Source organism: Ictalurus punctatus, chromosome 4 (genome assembly GCF_001660625.3).
Source record: "Ictalurus punctatus breed USDA103 chromosome 4, Coco_2.0, whole genome shotgun sequence".
Lineage (NCBI taxonomy): Eukaryota > Metazoa > Chordata > Actinopteri > Siluriformes > Ictaluridae > Ictalurus > Ictalurus punctatus.
In genome coordinates, this window is record NC_071284.1 from 15,062,923 (window position 1) to 15,087,922 (window position 25,000).

At 39.2% G+C, this 25,000-nt stretch overlaps 1 protein-coding gene across 3 annotated transcripts in view; it reads left to right on the top strand.

Moving 5' to 3' along the window:
* ripor1 (RHO family interacting cell polarization regulator 1) overlaps positions 1-25,000 on the top strand; it is a 92,934-nt gene that overhangs the window by 22,674 nt on the left and 45,260 nt on the right. The window contains exon 1 of one of the 3 annotated variants that reach the window (XM_053677999.1): positions 24,091-24,271. The exons of the other annotated variants lie outside the window; for them this stretch is intronic. Within the exon in view, the coding sequence (XP_053533974.1) occupies positions 24,253-24,271 (19 nt within the window). The 5' untranslated portion in view covers positions 24,091-24,252. Of the gene's footprint in view, positions 1-24,090; positions 24,272-25,000 lie in introns of those variants that run through there. 3 annotated transcript variants of the gene reach the window in all.

A 25,000-nucleotide genomic window follows, 5' to 3' on the forward strand; every position in this document is an offset into this window, starting at 1 on the left:
TTGGGAGATTTAGCTCGCTTACTAGCTAACGCGGCTAATTTTAGTACTTGCACACAGCGGTTAGCAAAACGTTATCTCGTTTACTAGCTAAAACGGCTAATTTTAGTATTTACACACAGCGGTTACCAAAACATTATCTTTCTTATTAGCAAACACAGCAAATTTTAGTATGTACACACAGCGGTTAGCAAAACGTTAGCTCACTTTGGCTAATTTTAGTATTTGCTAAATACTATTAATAAATATGGTTAGTGTAATGGCAAACAGGAAATCTTTAAAGATGACAGTAAAGAATTTATGTTAAATGAAGTGTCACTAACCTTTGTGTATTCTGCAAAGCATTGGGATGTGGTGTTTTGGTGAAAATAGTATTTAATGCTGCATATACAATTGACATACGTTGTTGATGCTAAAAAAAACAAAACCATTTCATCTGCAGTGTTTTGAAGCTTTAGTATTGTGATACTACTCTAGTATTGGTATACTGTGCAACCCAAGTTTACTTTATTACATTTTCAGCCCCAAAAAATAAAGTCATAAAATAATTATGTGGTCATTTTCTTTAATCACAGGTCTGTTGTTAGAGGATCCCAATCGTATAACCTCACATAGAGAAGGAATTTTATTATAGAATACAGCCAGGCTTTTGTTGAGATCATCTTGCACAATGCAATGAGTAATCTTAGAAGACCAGTGTAATTGCACAGTTGAAAACCGGCTTTTGACATAGTCTGTATGTTATGCAGATATTAGGAGATTAATCTGACTAATGGTTATATGTATATATGAATATATATTCATAAATAAATAAATAAATAAACACATATAATATATGAATATGATTAAAATGACAGTGGTACAAGCACAAGTGTGGGTGCGTGTGCGCGCGCGTGCACACACACACACACACACACACACACACACAATGAGGCCTTTTAATGTGTTTGAGTGAATGGATGATCACATGCTTGTTTTGCATGATGCCTGTTTGGGGGGCTTGGACATGCATGAGTTTACTAATAGTGGTCACCTGATGGGGCAGGTTGATTTTGGACTGGCTATAATGGATGGATAAGTGTACTCATTGACTTTTTTCTGGTATTTCATTAAGTGGTAGCACTACAGAGACATAGTTACACATTTGCTGGTTAATAATGAAAGAACATTCTTGTCAGTGTATGATATTTATTTTATATGTTGTGTATAATATTATGATTGTGCAAAAATTTGAATGTCACATAACATGATTAGCAGCAGTCCCCTCCGAAAATTATTGGCATGGTAAGGCCAAGTCTTTTTTTTTTGTTGTTGTTGTTTTTGCTATGCACTGAGTATGACATTTGAGTATGAGATCAAAAGATGAATATGAGATAATAGATGAGAATTTCAGCTTTAATTTCCTGATCTTTACATCTAGATGTGTTAAACAACTTGTATGGCACCTTTTATTTAAACTCACCTGTTTTTCAAGAGCTCAAAAATATTGGAACATATGACTGAAAGGTCTGTCTTGTTGCTCAGTTGTGCCCTTTAAGAGTGATTGTTTAAACAGTTAATAGTTCTGAATGCCTACTCTTGGTCTGAGCCCTGGGTTTTGCTTGTGTAGATTACATTTGTTGTTAAAAATGATAGAACTCTCTATGTGAGAAAAGCAAGCCATTTTGAAACTGAGTAAAGAGGGAAAATCGATCAGAGCCATTGTACGAGCATTTGGCATAGCCAGTACAACAATATGGAATGTCCTGAAAAAGAAATAAACCACTGGTGTACTAACAACCAGACATGGACACAGGTCGGCCAAGGAAAACAGCAGCAGCTGATTACAGAAACATTTTGAGAACTGTGAAACAAAAGCTAAAAAACAACAATCAGTGACCTCTCCAACTACCTCCATAGGGCAGGAGTGAAAGTATCACAATCCACTGTTGAAGAAGACCTTGAGAGCAGATATACAGAGACTATACCATAAGATGCAAACCACTCATCAGCAGTAAGAATCAGAAAGCCAGATTGGAATTTGTAATGAACTACAGAGATGAGCCATAAAAGTTCTGGAACCAAAATTGATCTCTACCAAAGTGCGGGGAAAGAATGGATCAGCTCATGATCCAAAACATACAAGCTTATCAGTCAAACAGGTGGAGGTAGTGTCATGGCTTGGGCTTGCATGGCTGCTGCTGCTGGAACAGGCTCACTAATCTTTATTGATGATGCCACAAAAGGTGCCAAGTTTAACACCTCTAGATGTAAATATCAGGAAATGAAAGCTGAAATTCTGATCTATCATCCTATATTCATCTTTTGATTTCAAACTCGAATGTCTTTAGTGTATAGCAAAAAAACAGAAAGAAAAAGAATTGGCCTTGTCCTTTCAATGCTTTTGGAGGGGACTGTTGTATATTTAATGTTCCCGTGTTTCACTGTGATTATATGTAGCACTGTAGAGCTCCTTAGATTGATCTCCGTATATCCCAGGATGTAGCACAGGGTGATCTGGGACACATTTTCATGAAAGAGGTTGGGGTGGGGCTTGTTCTCAATGATTGGTCATTGTATATGGCAAAGCAGCTGCTGCAAACATGCTCGCTGAAGGCTATAATGTTAGAAGAGCAACAGAAAAGTACAACAGACTGTCTACATTCTCTTGGTTGACATTCTCCACGTAACTCGTAAGCTGAGTAAACAAAGCATCTTTCTAATACATTCCAGAAAAGGAGAATATTTTCGAGATAAGAACAAATTCATGAACTTTAGAAGGCCTTGAGGAAGCAACGAGTATTACACTAGGTGAAATGTGGTGCCAGCTATACTGTTATGTAACTCTTGGCAACCCTACTATGCCGGTACAATGTGTCTGCATCTTTCAGCTTTTAATACAGCTAATGATCCACCTAGTGCACTGAGACACTTGCACAAAAACAATTCACCACACACCCACTCTGACACAGTGTGTAACAAGTGCATACCTTCTCTCTCCTATAATCTTTTTTCATGTATCTATTGTATCTTCACATTTGGCTGAACAGTTCACCTGTCATTGCTCTTCCTATCTTCACTCTTCTCCCATACTGCCCAAAAATGAAGGACAACAGTGACCAGTCATCACTCCTGCCACTTTTGGTCTTAATCTTCAATTCTGCATGTTTAATCCAAGCCTCACTGATGAGTCTCCATCATCATTCTATTGTTTAGAGCTCTGAATGTTTATCTTAATAAGAATGGCCTTTTTTTTCTCTTCTTCTTTTTTTACAGGACCTCTCAGATTTCAGTAATGACTGATGAATATGGTCATAGCCTGCATATTGTACAATGTTTGCTCCCATTGAGGCATGGAGGCCATTTGATTGTTGGCGCCTATGTGATAGCCTGTATAGGTTGGAGAATGTCTGGAGGTGTGTGGGAGTAGAGCAGTACTGTTGTGTCTGTCTCCAGCACCTGCCTGCTGCTCTGGGAGAAGCAATAATGAGAATAACCAGAACATACATACATACAGGTCGAAATATCACACACACACACACACACACACACACACACACACACACACACACACACACACACACAGCTCAAGTCATCCCATTTGTAACATGCACTGGTACATGTTGCTGGTTCTAACATGTCTTATTCTGTCACAAGAGCTAATATTATGGGCTATCTTTCTGTCTCTATGTCGGTCAATTACAGTTTCGCATCCTGTAATTTAGGCAATGTGTACATACTAATACAGTTTAAATTTGGTTACCCAATATATGCGCTGGAAGTTGTGTTCAATCCTCACGTTCCGTCATATTTCGTTCACATAAGCTCTACATAAATAACCTTGTCCTTTCCCCTTGCTGTAGATATTTAGCCAGTTTTGGATGCAGAACAGCTGACTAGTTAGACATTGAAGCAAAACTCCAGCCCCACTGAATAACTCCCAGATTCTAGATAAACAGGAAGTTGCTAGAATTACAGGGCTCTATGAAGAGACACTTATGGCCATGAAGGATGACAAACATATGAAAGCCTGCAATTAGCTCTGGTCATAGGAACCTTGAGGGGCACACAGCATAGTTCTTTCAATGTCCAAAATATGTTTGTGAAACGCAGTGTTACAAGAGTATGATGTTATTGTAAACAGGAACAGCTATCTGACAAAGTGCAATGCTCTGAATGTATGTAAAATGTGAAGCCTTTGCTACCACTACAAATTGTCCAGAAAATATAGCATCCAATATGTCCCAAACAAACATGAAAAAGACTGGTCCTTCAGGCTGAGAAGTGTGCTGGACCTGCATCTGACTGAAGCGAACTTCTTTTCCTTTTCAGGAAAGTCTCGCTCTGCTGCGAGTTGTTTGAGAAAGCCAAAGCTGCTGCACATGTCTTTACCTCTCCTAGACTTAAGAGGATTGTATTTAATTTTTTACATTTTGACCGCTTCTTATTTCAAAAAGAAGTTTCTAGTTGTATTTTTAATTAGTAAGTTGTCTCACTATTTGTTTGCCTCATTTCAGCATTACTTCCTATTGAGAACGTTTTTTATGTATGTGAACTTCCTGTGTCCCATAGTATCACAGACAAGCCTATGGTTTCCTTATTGAAGAGCTAAACGGACATGCTTATTATTTCGTCCCCGAACCTGACCTGTGACCCAATATGGCAGATTGCTAAACAAAACTAGAGTATTGCAGTTACTCTGTGATTAAACAGCGGGTGTGTATGATTAAATCTGTGTCTAAAAATGGATATTGGCTGCGTGTATTTCTGAAATGCAACATCTAGTTGTACTTGGCCTGTGTGTGTGTGTGTGTGTGTGTGTGTGTGTGTGTGTGTGTGTGTGTGTGTGTGTGTGTGTGTGTGTGTGTGTGTGCTTTGCTGTGTTAAATTCCTGAGTACACGCTGATTCAGAGTCTTGTGTACTGTTGTGTGCGTCAGTCTGGAGTGTATTTCTGTAGCATGTCATTACCCTCCGAGCGGCTGGTGTGTGTTATTATGGAGTCAGTGCTGGAGAGAAACAGACAGGCTTAGCATGCAGCTGTGCCATGTGACTCAGCCTCTCCCCAGCCATAAGGAGACACAGAAAGAGGCCACATCGTCAGCTGCATACAAACTACACCTAGGATATGTTTATTATACAATCTTGTGCTTACTTTGTCATTATGTAATTCAATTTGTGGTGCCAAAGTTTTTGGCTCGAAGAGAAAACGACAGTTTTATGAGCGTAAACAGAGAAAGTGAATTTCCAATATGACATAGGACATTTGCCGTGTGAGCTCATGTTCACAGCCATCTGATAACGACTAAGCAAACATGACCATTAATGCTTTTCATTCAAATGAAGCTTGACTTTGTTTCCACGTTACCAAACAAAGGAGATTCCACTTCCTAGTCAAATCGCCATCACCTGGTCCACACAGCAGTTGTTTCTGACATGACTCATGCAATTGTTGCCTCTTTTTTTTTTTAGGTCGCCTCTCTCTCTGCCCCCCAACCACAAAAGCCTGTCATTTCCTTGTGGTTTATTAGCAGTCGAGGCGGTTGGTTTCAGGTGATGCACACGGATGCTTGTTTTAGCACATCTTCACCATCTCAATAGCCTGAATGCTTAGCTGCTCTGATGATCTCCGTCACCTTTTATAGTAACAGACAACAGGAGCGCGTTATATTGGTGATCAAGGCTTTTTATTGATTGCACCCATAAACCTGTGAATCACTGTATCTGATGATGCGGTATAGGATGACATTAGGTTATGTATAACACTGCAGTGGCAGCGCGAGTCTGATCAGGATAAAGTGATTGTTGTAAAGGAGTGAGTGAGAGAGTGAGCCTGCTGTTTTAGGTACAGCCATACAACATTATTTTGTATTTTAAAAAATGAGGGTGTCTAAGACTTATGCCCAGAACTGAATATTAACACGTTTGTTAATTTGTTTGGCAGTTGCTTGATGTTATTTAATATTGCCTTAAAATAAACTGATCAACTTGCAGTCCTCTTTAACAAGAAAAAAATAGAAATGTACGAATACTAGATTTCTCAGTCGATACCGATAGCCGATTATTCAGAGTGATATCGGCCGAAACTGATAGTTCTGCCTTTTATGCCTTCTTATAAATTAATCATCATTAATTCCACATTTCTGAAAGAAATGCAAATTTCTTTGCATTCATGCTGTCTTTACACACAGCATGAAATCGATGTGTTTCCCCGCCCTTTTTTTATTGACAGGATATAATCGGCCTTGATCATCGGATGTTTTTAAAAGCGTGAAAAATGGCCTTTATCGGCCGATACCGATTATTGGTCGATACATTGGAGCATCTCTAGAAAAAATCTATAATCATCTAGAGGTTGCTTTATTTCCATAAGGAGAATGTTTAAACGAGCAGTTGCTGAATGAGACATTGTCAGTGCTGTGCAACAATTGTAACATTCTGTTTAGTTTTCTGAGACAGAAGAGAGGGAGAGAAAGAGGTGAATGTTGGCATTGGGTTTGATTGATAGTTTACAGCTACTAGAATAAGTGATGTGATATTATTTATGACCATAAATGGATACAAATAAGTGGTGGTGTTGTATTGCATGATGCATATATAAGTTGGCAAATTGATGTAATATGCCATAACATAATATAAGAAGACAATGGGGCGGTAACTTATACATCATAGTGTTATTTATTTTTCTGTAACTGCACAACATAGGGTTAGGCTATGTTTTATTCTTGTGATGGTTAATTTTGTTTTCAGTGAATATATTCCCAATATTTTTGGCTCATGTTTAACATATTGGTGGAGAATGCTGCAAAAATGAGTCCTAAATCCCAGAAATGAGTTAGCATTTTAGCACTTCCTGTTCCATCGTCCCAGAGTCAATGGGATTTTTGAATGGGTTTTAGGTTAAATGGCTGGAAATAAGGTCTGTGGTTAACACAAGCTCATTTTCACGTTTTCCCCACTTGTAATTTTGTTAAGCTTTTACATATCTTGAAAAAGGAGGGGCGCACAGTGGCTTAGTGGTTAGCACGTTTGCCTCACACCCCCAGAGTCGGCGATTCGATTCGGTACGCCCTGTGTGTGTGGAGTTTGCATGTTCTCCCCGTGCTGTGGGGGTTTCTTCCGGGTACTCCAGTTTTCTCCCCCAGTCCAAAGACATGCATGGTAGGTTGATTGGCATGTCCAAAGTGGTCGTAGTGTGTGAATGGGTGTGTGAGTGTGCATGTGATTGTGCCCTGTGATGGATTGGCACCCCGTCCACGGTGTACCCCGCCTTGTGCCCGATGCTCCCTGGGATAGGCTCCAGGTTTCCCCGTGACCCTGAAGGAAGGATAAGCGGTAAAGAAGATGGATGGATGGATATCTTGAAAAAGGCGATTGTTAAACAAATGGCTAAATGGGACTGGAGAGGTTGTCGGGACATTAACCGTCATCACGCCGAGCAGGAAAACTCATCTACTACAGCCTCATTGTGTTTATACTAAAACTCATTGTGTTTATACTCGCGCTCTTGCAAACTATTCCAACCCAAATTTTCCAACTTGTAGATTTATCAATTTATAGTATTTTCCAATTGTAGTGGGGATTTTTTTTTTTTTGTTCACATTGTAGTGCTGTAAAGCTTAGTGGTGGTGACGTGAAAGTCATGTGACTGTGGTGTAGTTATTTTAAAGCCTAACATTAGCTTTTTAATCTGTCTTTCGGCTTCAAAATTCATAAAAGTTCCATAGATTTGTGAAGATTATATTATTGAAGAAAACATGTTAGAATCATCAACTTTTGTTGGTCACAGAGCTTTGTGTAGCTTTCTGCAATAATCCAAAAGGCAATGGAAAAATCCCATTGGCTTTTTGTCGAGGAACCAGGGTGATGTTAACTTCCGGCTTGGCCTACAAAAATACCTCATCCCTGTAGCACTCTATATGGTCACCGCTGATTTTGTGCAGATGATAAATAATCTCAGCAGGTTCTAAGGCGAATGTTGAGCACTCACAACTATGTAGACACCTTCATCTCAGTTGCAGAAGGTAGGAGCCTAGGCCATGTATAGCAGACCTCAGTGCTGTGATTTAAACCTAAAACAGGTGTAAAGTGTAGGGCACCTTGCTTTCTCTGAGCCACACACACACTTTGATAATGGGCTTTTTTGCAGTAATGCTTTCCCTCGCTGACATCAGCACCTCGTGACGCCGTGGAGTGCTCCTGTGATCAGCAGGTTCAGTTTTGTGCTCCAGGCTTTTATTTCACATACTTCTTACACCAGTTCCCTGAGGTATAGCTGGAACTATCAAACAGATTCTTGTAACGTGTTTTTTTTTTTTTTTTTTTTTTTTTTTTTTTTTTTTAAATCAGCTGAGAAGCGCAGCTCCAACTAGGTGTTTTTTTTCCCCTTCTCTGCTTCTGTTAAGGTGTTGGAGTTTGAGACCGATCTTAATGCCCTGTTTACATGCGTGTGTTTTCATTTTAAAACGCATAACTTTGGCTACGGTTACACCTGTCGTCTACACTACTTCGGCGTTTTCGACCCTTGAAAACGGAGACCCCCCTGATTGGGTCTTCTGGATCATTGCATATCCTTCCCTGATTCGTCAAGCCCCTACCATATGACCATTATGCTACCTCGATTGTATACACAACAACACGGAGACTGAACCGCAAGCTTTGCTGGCTTTGTTGTCATTCTTAGCATCCATTGTGCAGTTCAATTCTGTGTTTTATTATACTACAGCTGCCTACATGCGTAAGAGGTGAGATTAGAGCAAGCAACAACAAATGTGTACACTTGTATGCGCATGCCCAGTGTGCATGAATGGTCATGTGACATGCGTATTCGGTCATATAGTGTGGACGAGGATCGTTTTCATTTTAAAAACGCCAATTTTAAAACTAAAACGCTCTTGTGTGAACAGGGCCCGAGTGTGAGTTGGAGGAACTGCTAATGGTGTTGGATTTAAATAAGCATCTAAAGACTTGAAGAACTTTGCAGGAATTAAATTCTTAAATTGACGGAGTTCTGGTATTGCCATTGTTCCTTAATTCTGTTTTGTTAGCAGTCAGCAAATCTTGGCAAAAATATCAGATTACTTAAAGATTAAGTCAGTTTGTTGGTTTCTCAACAAGCTGCAAATAACACACTCATGGCACATTTTAAATAACAGCCTTTAAAATCAGTGAGTGTTTATAAATATGAACGTAAAAGTCATACTCGAAGTAAAGTCATACTCGAAGTAAACACAAATCGAATGAAGACATTAATTCCTATAATTAACCCCTATTTTAGTCGCGTTATCAAAGAGTATTACGGACATGTACACACCTTAATCGCACTATTAACGTCGTGTGGGAGTTTTCACCGCATTTTGTGACAGGACACGTACACACACAGCCGTGCTCAACCGTTTGACGGCAAACAAGAGCGCACGGCTGCGTATCAAACCGCGTACTACGAATACATGTATTTCAGCTACTATATAGTAGGTAAGTACGCGGTTTGGGACGCAGCCCATGACGACTGCCCATCAAGCAGTCGTCTATAAGCACGTATAGCATGACAAATAATTAACTGCACTTGAGGCTTTCGTAAAAATTAAACACCCAAAACTGTATACGGTACCATAACGAAGACCAGCTGTATGTCGATACGTGAAATTCTGGAGGGAACGTCGGACGGCGTGGCGCGGTGACGTAATGACGTGTGCCGTTAATCGATCTATGTTCTATAACATGTAAAACGGGAACATGAAAGGAATATTCTAAAAGCAAGTCGTGTAAACACCTTAATCACAATATTGTCTTATTCAGAATAAGGTCGATGATTAGATTACTGCGGTCCATGTAAACGTCGTCAATGATGGTATTTATTGAATAAAAGGATTTCTTGTCTGATCTGCATCTTTTCCTAGTGCACTCTTTCAGCAGCCGGGTTTTAAACTGATTCCTGTTTTGTTTAGTGATGAAGCACGAGTGGAAACGAGGAGAATGGAGTCTGTGGCATGTTGCAGTGAATATGAATGAGTTCTTCCCAGCAACAGGGCACTTCATCATCCAAATCCACAGCCTCCCTAGGTGCTTGGGTCATGTTTATTAGTGTCTCACACATCTGAATGTGAATGGTTTATTACCTGCACTGCTGAGACTTTCTAACCTTACATTCCAAAACACTAGCCTAAAGGTCATTGAGATTACTGAGGATGGTACCACTTAAAACCCATTCATATGAACAGATATGCTATGATAGCTTTAGGACTGCAGTTTTGCACTAAAGTCTCAATCAGTGAACAGTTGATAACTTCACTTGAAACCTGTAATGAATTTCCTGGCTACACAATTGCATGTTTTGACCATGTAGTACACGGTTATAGAAGGGAATTATTTATAGTTGCAATATCAGATGTCACCCTTTTGAGTCTGGTTCCTCTCAAGGTTTCTTCCTCATATCGTCTCCGGGAGTTTTTTTCATCATTGTCACCTCATTAACAATGTTAAAAGCGCTAAACAAAGTAAAACTGAATTGAATTGAAAACATGTATACAGATGCACCGTTTAAAGGACTTTATAAGTATTTGTTTTCTACTACAATGCTGTTGAAATCTGTAATATGATCAGAAGGTTTTGACCGTATTCCCAGCTGCGATTTGTATTATTGGGCTCATTCTGATGCGTTATCATTTCTATAGTAACAGCTCATTCACATGGACTTGGAAATGGTTCTGGAAAAAGGTGTGTAATCATTGATCTGCAGCTTTCTGGTAGATGTTTTTTATTTCAGAATTATGGAAGGAGTCTCTGCTGTCAGCTCTTTGTAACAGTCAGTAAGTTTTTCGCCACAGGAGAGTTTTTAGGATGGAGGAGTTTATGCTTTCCGGTTTCATGGTAACATGACCAGCTGTGCTCGTTCAAAAGAAAGGAAAAAAAGAGCCTCTGGTGAGGGAACTAGCATTTACAACTGGTTTAACGTAAGAGATAATCGAAGCTAACGTCTTATGGTCCTTGCACAGCATTATATGTGACTACAAATGGTGAAAAAGTTTGATTGGTCATTCATTTATAGATGAATCAGTGGAATTTTTTTTTTCTTCAAATGGCTGTGGAATAAGAGGAATCAAACACGATTGGGCTTGCTGTTATTAGAAAATAATCCATGAGGGTGTGGTGTGATGCAACTCGACATGCATAATAAGGTCATGAACTTTGTAAAACGATAATCATTACGCTTGCGATGTGGGTTTTTAAATTTTTTAAATTTTATTTTTATTTGTTTAAAGCTCCTTTAAAAAGATGATGTCCTGTACCATCATAAACCCACCTAATCACTGTATAGCTGTTCCTGAAAGCAAGGTGAAACGTTTGTGGTGGTGATGATCTTCTTGTGGTGGTTGAGGCTCTTTTTCCTAGCAATTTGCTAAAGATGGTGACTATACAGAAGAGTGAAGGTTGCTGGTTTGTAAGGAAGTACTGTGTACAAGCGGGAATTTATAAAGCAACGTACTGACACAAAATTGTGAAGTATTTTTGATGTTTCACATTGTCAGTGTGTGGCACGGTGGCTTAGTGATTAGCAGGCTTGCCTCGCACCTCCGGTGTTGAGGGTTTGATTCCCACCTTCGGCCTGTGTGTACAGAGTTTACATATTCTCCTCGTACTCTTAGTGTTTTCCTCCAGTTTCCTCCCCCAAGTCCAAAGACACACGATGTAGGCTGATTAGCGTTTCCAAATAGTCCATAGTGATGAGCCCCCTGTGATAGGCTCCAGACTTCCCACAACCCTGTTTAGGATAAACAGTACAGAAAATGGATGGATGGACATTATCAGTGTTATCTTCTCTAGTTATGTGCAACAGCTGAGCAGTTTGAACATTTTGATCATGTTTAAACATGTATAGAATGATAAACATGATGATTAAGTGAAATCATCATCATTTTCTAGCTCTGTATCCATACCACGCTACATACGAGCTGGATGCCTGAGTCTATTCCCGGAGCATCAAGTGACTAATAAGCCTCTTAGTGAGCAGGTGGGGATTAAACAGAAAATCTTGGGTTCATAAGGGTCCTGGAGCCAGATTCCTTTCAGCTAAAGCTGTTGTTTATAAATTTTATGTTGGTCTTTTTTTTTTTCCTTCTTTTTTTTAAAATAATATATATACACAGTATCTCACAAAAGTGAGTACACCCCTCACATTTTTGTAAATATTTCATTATATTTTTTCATGTGACAACACTGAAGAAATGACACTTTGCTACAGTGTAAAGTAGTGAGTGTACAGCTTGTGTAACAGTGTAAATTTGCTGTTCCCTCAAAATAACACAACACACAGCCATTAATGTCTAAACCGCTGGCAACAAAAGTGAGTACACCCCTAAGTGAAAATGTCCAAATTGGGCCCAAAGTGTCAATATTTTGTGGCCACCATTATTTTCAGCACTGCCTTAACCCTCTTGGGCATGGAGTTCACCAGAGCTTCACAGGTTGCCACTGGAGTCCTCTTCCACTCCTCCATGACGACATCACGGAGCTGGTGGATGTTAGAGACCTTGTGCTCCTCCACCTTTATACATAGACGTTTTGGGTTTAGATCTGGAGACATGCTTAGCCAGTCCATCACCTTCACCCTCAGCTTCTTTAGCAAGGCAGTGGTCATCTTGGAGGTGTGTTTGGGGTCGCTATCATGCTGGAATACTGTATGTAAAATATGACTCCTGCAGCATGTAGAGCCATTTTAGCTTCTGTATTTTTTAGCTTTTGCACTTCACATGTTATGATTTTTGATTATGCTTCATAACCCTTCTAGTCACAGACTATAATTTGAAAGACTGAACAGCAAGTTTGTCAAGTTTGGTGGCAAACATTTGCACTTGTGCTACAAGGCTAATTTAACTAACAACTAAAGAAAGTTTGTCTTGCCTTAATATGCTAATTTACCCTTGAATGTACTGTAAATGCATTCTGTGCCTCATACCTCGTGTCACACGAACATGCTAATGCGGTTTAGGAAGCTATGTGACTTACTGTAATGGTAGTTTATACTTTAGCATACTTTTATACTGCTTAAAGCCTGTAGTAGGTTGAAAAGTATTTGTAGTAAAACATTTGCGTAAGACCGACCGGTTGATTTATGATCATTTCTGTTCAACTGTACATTTAGAGTACAAGACATCTCACTGCATTGGCCAAGTTTCTGCCAAGGCTCAATCAAATGATGCAGTGCAGGTGGATTTACATTTGCATCTATTACCTTAATCACCTTTTAATAAAGCAGATTTGGGAAATATCCATATACTCTCTCCTGCTTCGACAGCTGGGGGCTCTGACTCGACCTGCTTAGCAAAAATGACTACCCATGTACATTTTTTCCATGTATTTGCAGGTAAATCTACTTGTTTTTATGTTTCATGCTCCCAAAGCAGCCAGTTGCTTGAGAAGGATGTTTTTTTTTGTTGTTGTTTTTTTTTTTAAAATTTGTTGCTGTGTAAATGTATCAAAGTTGCATGTACAAGAACTTTGCCTATATGTAATTAAATATTTTACATTTCAGTAGGTCTTGATGGTATGATTGTATTCAGTACTTTTACCTTTTTTGCGTTGATTCTACATAGAATTTTAAAGGAAACTGAAAATGTGTGTGAAAGACGAGTTGTTGAGGAAACATTTTCACTCCGAGATTACCAAAGCAATAAATAAAGGTTGATAATGATCCAGCATCCTCCGTCTTCTCCTCTTTCTCACACACTCTTATCAGTCCGAAGACAGGACATGGAGGGAACAAGGCTGTTTTGGCTGTTAATCAATAGCACTAATATGCCTATTGAGAGATGGGGCTCAGTTAAATGGCAGTACTGTGCCAGAAGGTTACATTTATGACCACATTTATGCTCTGCATATGGGTTATGGCTTTGATCTCAGAGGAATGGTGATATTATGGCTATTTAAAGATATTTCAGTTTACAGTCCTGTGAAAAAGTATTTGATTTCTTCTGTTTTTGTGTGCAGAATATCTTATACTAAATCATTTTAGAACGAAATACAACAGGAAACAAAGGCAACCTGAGTAAACACATAATAGGGTTTCTATTTATTTATTTATTTATTTATTTTATTGAAGAAAAAATACAAAAAAAAACACAACCGTCATGTGAATGTGATCATGTGAAAAAATAATTGCCCCCTTAAACATACAATCTGGTTGTTCCACCTTTAGCAACAATAACTGCAAACAAAAGCTTCCGATAACCGATCATCAGTCCTTCACTTACTTCTAGGACTAGGATTTATTCCTATGCATTGGATCATTTTCTTGCTGCATAATCCAATTGCGCTTGAGTTTCAACTTATGAACTGAAGACCGAACAATCTCCTTTAGGATTTTCTGGTAGAGAGCGGAATTCATGTTTCACTCAATTACTACAAGTTGCCCAGGCCCTGAAGCAGCAAAGCATCCCCACACCATCACATTTCCACCACCATGCCTGATCGTATGTATGATGCGGAATTTGCTGTTTGGTTTATGCCAGATGTAACAGTTCCACTTTCAATTCATCAGTCCACAGAACATTCTCCCAAAAGGTTTGAGGATCATCAAGGTGTGTTTTGGCAAAATTCTGATGAGCTTTAACGTTTTTCTGGGTTTGTAGTGGTTTTCTCCTCGCCGCTCTTCCATGGATGTGAGGGAGGCCTGTAGGTCCTTTGATGTTGTCCTTGGCTCTTTTGTGACTTCTTGGATGAGTAGTTACTGTGTTCTTGGAGTAATTTGGAAGGTGGTTCACTACTGTGCAGAGTTTTTCCATTTGGATATAATGGCTCTCACTGTGGTTCTTTGGAGTCCCAGAGCCTTTGAAATAGCTTTGTAACCCTTCCCAGACTGATGTATTTCAATCACCTTCTTCCTCATCATTTCTGGAATTTCTTTCAACTTAGGCATAGTGTGTTACTGGGTAAGACCTTTTTAACTAACTTCAAGCTGTTGAAAACGTTCCATTTAAGTGCTGATTTGATTGAACAGGGTTTGTAGTAATCAGGCCTGATTGTGTCTCGTCCAGCTGAACCCCATTATGAATGCAGTTTCATAGATTTAGGGGATGATTAAGTACAGGGGCAATTACATTGTCACACAGGCCCAGTTGGTATTGGATAACGTTTTTGCTTCAATAAATAACATTTATCATTTAAAAACTGTATTTTCTGTTTACTCAGATTGCCTTTGTTTTATCTCGGGTTTAGTTTTCTGAAACAGTTTAGTTTAGTAATGAGAGATACTGTACTCAAAAACAGAAGAAAAAAAAATCTAATACTTTTTCATAGCACTGTATTTTTCATAAAATCAATCTATTTTTGAAAAAAGACTTGTGTTGAGGTGACAAGCTTGAGGTGACCGTGCCAAGGGAAAAACTGCCCAAGATGACATGAGGAAGAAACACTGAGAAGAACCAGTGTGAAGGGGATCTATTGGGTGACACTGTATAGTAAAGCATTACTCTCGTATAAGTGCATACTATAAGGTCAGACAGTACTAAATGTTTTGAAAGGATGTTCAGTATGAGCAATTATAGTCTTTGATTAGAGCAGCAGTTCTTAGATACAAATCCACAGTATCCAGGTGAGATTATCCACTGAAATAATGGTGAGACTTGGGCATAAACTGTTTTTGGAAAGAGCGATCTTTATGGTATCCATGTGGGACCATCTGTAACAGCAGAGAGAGTCACAAGGCTCCATCAGGGAGCTCCAGAAGGCGAGAGGAGCCACAGCAGTAGAAACGTGTTAGGATCAGGCCAGTGTTCCTGGCATAGGCTCCAAATGCACTGCAGTCTTGGCCAGGATAAGCAGTTACTAAAGATGAATGAACAGATGGATGGATAAATGTAATTTGAATGTGATTTGTACACGTACTTCTAGTTTGTTTCAGTTTTTTGCTATACTTTGGTAATGACTGTATTAGCAGCACTTGCTGTACCTGCTGGTCTCATCAGCTTGTGGTTATGTTGTTGTAATCTGAGGCCTGCAGGCCTGCTGGAACACATGAAAGACTGGCATGTGGGTTATGGGAGCTATGTGCGTTTTTATGAAGGAAAAGCAGGAGGCAGTCAGAGAGTGCTGATAAGTAAAGCGCTCAAAAGGTTGGTATGCACTTAGACACAGTAATGCTGTATTCTTTGTGTGTGCGTGTTGCAGCAGTAGGATTATCCACCTGCTTTTTTATAAGCAAGCCAGATGTCACTTCCTGTAATGCATTGTGGGATAAATGCACTGTATGTAAATGAGGTTGCAGCCCTGATTAACCACCTGTTTTCATATAAAATCCACACCATAGATCACTGCTAAAAGGAGTCTTCCAGCGTTTTTAGTTTTTAACTTAAGCTTTGGGAATCTCTTTCTCTCTTTTTGATTTTCCTATCATTACCTGTGGAAGTTACATGCGGAAGAACGTTTCATTTCATATGGGTTTGTGCTGCATCCTTCTCTACCATGTGGATTATCATGAGACCGTTATGAGATACAATAGTGCTACATACATACAAATACAAATACAATTACTTGTATCACTATGTATGATTCCTAAATAACAAAATCATCACTGGTGTAGTATTTATTAGTATGTAGTATGGGTGTATACGGTTTGGAGCGCAGCTGAAATCAGATGCTGTATTGGCATGATTGTGACCGTTCCTGTTATCAAGTACTAAGGGAAAGCAAACCATTTCTCCTTTAACACAAAGTTGTTTTTTAGCTACCATGCTAACATTAGCCAGTTAGCTTGCTCCCAGTGGCTGTTTGTGGTTTGTGATCCTGCAGTGTGGTGTCATTGTTTGAGAGAGATGGAGAGGGAGGGAAGGTGTGAATGAATGGGCGAGTTGAGGAAGAAGTTACTGAGCACATGGGCTAGTGACTCAGGTGCAGTCTGACTCCCAACTCCCAGGTGGCCCTTTTTCCTTGTGATAATACAGCTGTGGCTGCACAGATAAGAATCCCTTTGGTGATGTCTCCTAAAAAACCCTAACGCTCCCCTTTGTTTATCCTCTAGGTGTATTCTTTATACACCTCACTCTATCACTTCATCAGCAGCAGCTGGTCAAATATTCTGTCTTCCTCTTTACGCCTGCAGGTTTTCCTTCCACTTGCCAGTTAGTGTAAGCATAATTTTCCATTACAAAAGACGGTTTCACTTAGTGTTTGCAGCCTTTTTAATTGATTGCAGGAATCTTATCACAGTTGGACGTAGTCCAGTTGGATGGAAGAACGATTCTGGTTTTCTTCACAGCGCTATAAGTTCTCTGAATTAATACACAGTGAGATCATTATTCAGGTTAGGGTTAAAGTCCCCATGCAATGGCTGAGATTTGATTCCATGTGTTGATGTGTTTCCTTCTGAAGCAGGAAGTCAGAGTAATGGTGTATTGGTGAAGTGCTTTCCTGGTTTACATAAAAGCCAGCAGCATTTGAGATACACCACACCCCTACAGAATCTAAACAAACCTGACAGTAGTACCTGACGGTAGCAAAATGTGGAGAACAGCAAAGAGAATAACAAGAGCCTTCTGTTTGTTCTCACTGATGGAGAAGCTGTGATGGTGTATTAAAGACAGAGTAAATCCTACAAATTCCACCTCTTCTTTCAAAACTTTTCTGAACGACAAACCTTTTTTTTTTTTTTTTTTTTCTCCCTCAACCAAGGATGCCCACAATTGGCTAGTGTTGCTGTGATTGACAGGGGGGAGAGCGAGAGTATGCCGTTCCTTCCACCCAGAGCGCACAGTCAGTTTTGCTCTCTTGTCTTCAATACCTCGAATACTTTTCTGTCGTGATACCCAGAAGCTCTTTATATATTTAATTTATTTACCTTTACCTGTTGGGACGTGAATGAGAATGAGGTTATGTTTGCCTTTCAGGCCAAACTGGGTGCCAAACTCTGGCATACATAGACGGTTTGTTTTATCTGTTAATTGACCGTGACACAGAGTAAAGAGCATGATGGGATTACATGAGCCAGGTCTTTGTCTGTAGTGTACCCACTGCAGCTGTTTCGATGCTATCCAAAATAAATATAGCGTTCAGGATGCATGATTGCACGTGAGCATCTGTGTTTGTGTGGCAATAGAGGTGTTACTGACATTTAATGTGCGTCATCAATATGTGATTCGCCACACGCAACAAACACGAGTCACTGAGTTACAGAGCTGTCCAGAATTATTCATACATATAAAAGATTACATACAATCAGTATGTTTACATGGACAACAATAATCCGATATTAACCCGATTAAGACAATACTCTGATTAAGAAACTAGCATATAAACAGCGATTATTAATTACCTTAATCCGATTAAAGTCATACTCGAAGTAAACACAAATCGAATTAAGATGTGGAGTATTCCTAGTTTAAATGTGTTATCGAAGTGCATTATAGACATGTACACACCTTAATCACACTATTAACGTCGTGTGGGAGTTTTCAACGCATTTTGTGACTCAACCGTTTGACGGCAAACGAGGGCACGGCTGCATCTGAAACCGCGTACTCCGAATACATGTATTTCAGCTACTATATAGTAGGTAAGTACGCGGTTTGGGACGCAGCCCACGGCTTCAAGCAGTCATCTATTTGCACGTATAGCATGACAAATAATTAACTGCACTTGAAGCTTTCGAAAAATTAAAAATGAAACACCCAAAACTGTATACGGTACCATGTTGATACGTGAAATTCTGGAGGGACGTTGGGCGGCGTGGCGTGGGGAGGTAATGACGTGTGCTATTAATCGATCTATGTTCTATAACATGTAAAACGGGAACATGAAAGGAATATTCTAAAAGCAACTCATATAAACACCTTAATCACAATATTGTCTTATTCAGAATAAGGTCAATAATTAGATTATTGGTGTCCATGTTAACATGGTTAATAATTCAGTGTTTCCTTATCAAGCACTAGAAGAAGCGTTTTTCACCTACTATTATTACCTGTAGTATCTATAAATACCATAGTATCTTTAGAAAGTAATTGTCTTTGTTCTAACAAAAAATCTAATCAGAACTGTTTTTTAAAATGCAATAATAAATTTGTCAAACTATTGGCACCCCTAAGGAACATTTTAAATAAATGCAAACAAATTGTCCTGTTTCATTATTTTTCATTTGCTCAAAGTCCCCAATGTCCTGTATCCCTGAGATAGAAATACAGTGCAAGTCCAACTTTACATTATACATATTTACATATGTGTGATGTTTTGTTTTTGTTTTTGTTGTGTTTTTTTTTTTTTTTTTTTTTTTTTAAAAAGTATAAAATGTGTCCACTATGAAAGTCCACATCAAGGAGTTTATAATTCACTGTTATGTAGACTAATTGTTTCAGGTCTTGCATACTGTATATAGGAGTCCTGAGATGAGAATAAGACAGATTTTACTCATGCCAGCAGTTCTTGAGAAGCTCAGGTCTGTACAAGCTCCAGGGAGGATTATCTACTGCAGTAGGATGGTGAGTTATAGTTAGGAGAACTGTATCAGGGTCTCATACCGGCATTACATCGGGTAGCTGGAGTGTACTGTATATGACAGACAAGGGAGCAGATTGTTTGGTATACTAGGTTATACACTACCTTAAGTAAGGTGTGGACACTGATCACTGGGTAAGCAGGGACTCCAGCAGGTCTTTAGATATGTGGGCCACCAGCAAGGGTGGGGTGGCGGGGTGGCGGGGGGGGTTGAAGGATACACAATATTCAGCGTATATGGTGGCATCTTGATACAATATATGTTCAATACAGGGGAAATGAGCATTGCCTGAGCATGTCTCAGGTTTCCATTTTGATTTGGTTAAAACAGTCAACATTACAATAATCACAGTGCAATAATTGTAACAGTGTTTGTGCGATCCATTCAGGCTGTTAGCAGCACATAACAAAACAAAAGCTGTGCATTAGAATGTAACGAAATGAAACGTGGCTAATTAAACATTAGCACTCTGGCCAAGCATTCACTGGTGTGCAGGGGGTGCCAGATCTCAGCAAACTTTTTTTTCAGCACAATCTTCCCACCCATAACCTTGTTTCAAATCTAGCCCCAGTTGACCAATTTAGTATAAAAACCTACAGCCTGGCAACCCTGCTAGTATGAGTCATGGGTCTGAAGTCGCACAGCTGAGTAGCTCAAATGCTTGAACATAGGCTCGTGAAATACACTGTTTTAAGGAGGAGTGTTTTTTAACCCAAACATATCGACCCGAGAGCCTCGTATTGAACAATATGTCATACTATATTGTTACACCCTAGCCAGTAGCTATCACAGTGATCTCGGTGCCTCTCGTCATCATAATGACTGTTGCTTGTATTCTTATTACTGTGGTTTACAATGGAAAGGGGGTAGGCATGTGCTTGGCTGGAGGCATTTTTTATTTGCATATACATGGAATCTGGATTTATGAGAACATGAATATCATGACGATCACGTTACTTGTCCAAATACCATCATGCATGCTAATTTTTAGCTTCTAGCTCCTGGTATTGTGGTGTTTTGTTTTCCTTAACATGCAACAGTAAACGATTAGACAGACCTTTAGGCTAATGTAGTTCATGTACACCTGCTTTGCTACATACATCCAGTCATTCAGTCTCTCACACACACACTTGCAGCTGTATCTGTCAAGTTGTACTGATAGCACTGCATTACTGGCATCTGACTGTTGTATTTTATGTCAGGACTTCCTGACAGTCACTTTCTGTATGCTCTTAACCACCTTTTACATTCCTTATGTTGGAGTAAAGTGTAGTAGTGTAAAGAATGCTCTAATTAAAGAGTGTGGTGTTTCTTGGGTGAGGCACTCAGTATGTTTACATGGACAACAATAATGCGATATTAATCCGATTAAGACAATACTCTGATTAAGAAACTAGCATGTAAACAGTAGCTGTGTTTACATGGACAACAATAATCCACTCTTAATCCGATTAAGACCATACTCTAATTAAGAAACTACCATGTAAACAGCAATTTTTGCTTACCTTAATCCGATTAAGGTCATAATCGAAGTAAGCAATAATCTAATTAATACAGGTGGAGTACTCCTGATTTAGTCGCATTATGGACGTGTAGTAGTGACATGTAAACACCTTAATCACATTATGAACGTCGTGTGAGAGTTTTCACCGCATTTTGCGACAGGACACGATCACACACGGCAGCGCAACCGTTTTACTGCAAACAAGAGAGTTCAGCTGCGTCCCAAACCGCATACTTGCCTACTATAGGCCTGCAGTGGGGAAAAATACATGTATCTCGGCTACTATATAGACGGTAAGTACGTGATTTGAGACGCAGCCCACGGCTTCAAGCAGTTGTCTATTAGCACGTATGGCATGACCAGTAATTAACTGCACTTAAAGCGTTCATAAAAAATTAAATAAAAACACCCAAAACTGTATGAAAATACGTGAAATTCTGGAGGAACGTCGGACGGTGTGGTGTGGGGACGTAATGACGTGGGCTGTTAATCTAATTATGTTCTATAACATGTAAAACAGGTGTTTTATAAGGTGTCATATAAGGTGTTTACATGACTCGCTTTTAGAATATTCCTTTCATGTTCCCGTTTTACATGTTATAGACCATAGATCAATTAAAGGCACACGTCATTACGTCACGCCGTCCGACGTTCCCCCAGAATTTCACATACCAACATACAGTTGGTCTTTATGGTACCGTATACAGTTTTGAGTGTTTTTATTTAAAACTTTTACGAAAGCTTCAAGTGCGATTAATTATTTGTCATGCTTTACGTGTAAATAGACGCCTGCTTGAAGCCGTAGGCTGCATCCCAAACCGCGTACTTACCTACTATATAGTAGCCGAGATACATGTATTTCGCCTACTATATACATGCATTTCACATACTATATTCTATTCAATTCAATTCAATTCAGTTTTATTTGTATAGCGCTTTTTACAATAGACATTGTCTCAAAGCAGCTTTACAGAAATATCAACATGGTATACAGATATTAAAGGTGTGAATTTATCCCAACTGAGCAAGCCACTGAGTGGCGACGGTGGCAAGGAAAAACTCCCTAAGATGTTTTAAGAGGAAGAAACCTTGAGAGGAACCCGACTCAGAAGGGAACCTATCCTCATCTGGGTAACAACAGATATTGTGAAAAAGTTAATTATGGATTTATATGAAGTCTGTATGGCGTTAGGAGCAGCCGTAGTCCCAGCAGTCTGGAATTAGAGAAGATTTGAGCTCCATCCAGAGGCAGAAAGGATCTGGATCTCTAGTATCTCCATAAATTCGTGTGGGGCTCGGCGAAAGGAGAGAGGGAGAAAAAAGATAGGCCTATAGTCAGTAAGAACGCGGTTTTGGATGCAGCCGTGCTCTTTTGTTTGCCGTAAAATGTTTGAGCACTGCCATGTGTGTACGTGTCCTGTCACAGAATGCAGTGAAAACACTCACGCAACGTTAATAGTGTGATTAAGGTGTTTACATGACTGTAATACACGTCGATAATGCGACTAAAACAGGAGTATTCCACACGTCTTAATTCGATTTGTGTTTACTTCGAGTATGACTTTAGTCGGATTAAGGCAATCAATAATCGCTGTTTACATGCTAGTTTCTTAATCAGAGTATTGTCTTAATCGGGTTAATATTGGATTATTGTTGTCCATGTAAACGTACTGAGTGATTATTGATTACCTTAATCTAACTAAAGTCATACTCGAAGTAAACACAAAAAAATAAGACGTGTGTCTGAAACCGCGTTCTTACCTACTATCTTGTAGGCGAGATTCATGTATTTTGGCTACTATTATTTATTTATATACATGTAGTACTGTATGTATACAGTAAATGTATACATGTATGTGGGTAGCTTGATGGTTTATTCTTAATGATTTTATTCAGTCAAGATATTGTTCAGTCAAGTTGCCTGAATGCTTCAAGCTATGAGCTGTTTGTAATTATGTTTTCTCATGTTACATAATAATATTTTGTTGACTTAGCTACGTTTGTGTGGCGTTAATTTAGCTACTGTCTCTAAAAATTGGAGAAGACAAGGACACATACGGTGGCCCACAAGTGCAAAATGCATTAACCAAAAAAAAAACACAACAGAAAATACAAAAACAAAAAAAAAAAACACCCACCAGACACTATGCTTTTGGTTTTGAGGTCATGTTACCAAATTAGCTGTTGTGTTTTTGGTTTGTTGTTGTGTTTTTTTTTTTAATTTTATTTAATATTTTATTTGTTTAAAATATTTTTTCATTTATACATTCACAGTGGTACTTTGCTTATTGTTTCATAACACCTCTGTGCACTTTAGTAGTAAGTTAGATATTTCAATGACGTGAAATGTTTTAATTCGCAGTGTGCCACTTTGCATTACAGTCTAAAAGGCAGACAAAATGAATTTGCTTGTTTTCAAAATTTGCTATATGTATGTTCTTCACAAGATCATAAAGTAAACAGAAAAGACCATTTCATTATAAATCACAATTGTATGTATGGTAGCTAATAATCAGGTGAATTCTCATAGTTGTAACAGGTCTAATCACCTTATTGGCTTTCATTATCATAATGTCATAACATTGAAGCTGCTGTGTAGATTTGGCAAAGGCGTATAATGCAGTAGAGCCTCTGTACTGGGCTCTAATGTTATGACTGATTGTAGTAAACTTAATGTCTTTCACCACATGCGTGTGACAAAAGGGGAAGTTCCCTGAATTTGATGATAAGTTGATGATAAACCTTAACTTTTTCTTGGCATCTATGACTCATCCCAACTTATTTTGGCTTCAGCAAGAACTCAGTGGATCAGGCAGTGATAGCACACTGTTCATTAATGTTAGCTGAGCTGATTTTGAGTGAATGAAAGCAGTTTAATCGGTTTCCCCCCAGACTTTTAGATCAATACAATACTTCCTGATCTAAATGAAACTGTTCCGCAAAGTGATGTGGTGTCCGATTGCTGATACTCTAAAGTTGGTGTTTATCACGGGACAAGGCGTAGGGACTTTTGCTTCGAGAGGGAGAGGCAGGAAGAGCGTGATGTCAGATGTGGAAGCGTACAGGAAACAGGGAGGAGGAGGAGGTGAGAGGGGGAGCCTTCCCTTTTCCTGGAATAGACTTGGTTTCATTCTGCCTGCCTTTTCTCTCTCAAAGTTTTCAGTATCAGAGGAGAGGATGAAGCAGCATAACTGGACACTGATTTCTCTCTGAAAGTGATTGCTGAGGCCATTCTGAAACAACCTGAAGAACCGTTCTCCTTTGGTGCAAACTAATCGAAGCCTGACAAACATGTACAGTGGATATGGAGGTACTCTTGAACTCAGTAGGAAGTTTGTGGCTGGCTGTATCAGAGATTTTAATCTTTTCCTGTCATGCTTTGAGGAAAAATTGGTTTCATATTGGCTGACTAGGTTCGTGTTGGTAATGGCAGGAAATGTTTTTTGGTGATGTCGACTGTGCCGGATGGTCTCTGTACAGATGATGCTGACTGGTTTTGCTCACGTGTTTACATGTTGTGGCTTTGGCTGGTCTGTCATTAGCTTGCTCACCACTGCACTGTTTGAGTTTTGTTGTTTACAAGGCAAGATGTTTGATTCTGATGTGGTCTGTCATTGTTTTGCTGTCACTTGTATTATAGTTTCATGCTCTGGATGCTTCCATGTCCTGTTTTTGTAGCACAGTTTCCCCATTTTGAGGTAATTTTTCCAGACCTTTAAAAGCCAAACCTGAGTACTTGATGTTAAGTATCCGGAAAGAAAAGCGGTGGTGTTGGGGGCAAGGGGGTGGAGTTGGGCTAGGGTTAGAAACCAATAAGCTATGGACATTGAGACAGTTAATCATAAGAGTGCACTTTGTATTTAAGACCCTTTGATTAACAGATGTCATTTTGTCTTTGTCCATATGTGTGAATTTGTGTTCACTGTTTTGTGGAAGAATTAATGTTTTGCCATGTAGGACGTCCCATCAGGTTCTCGGCAGGCGAGACTCGACACCTGAGTGTATACGCTTTGAATTCTCCAGCTCAGTCTAACACCTC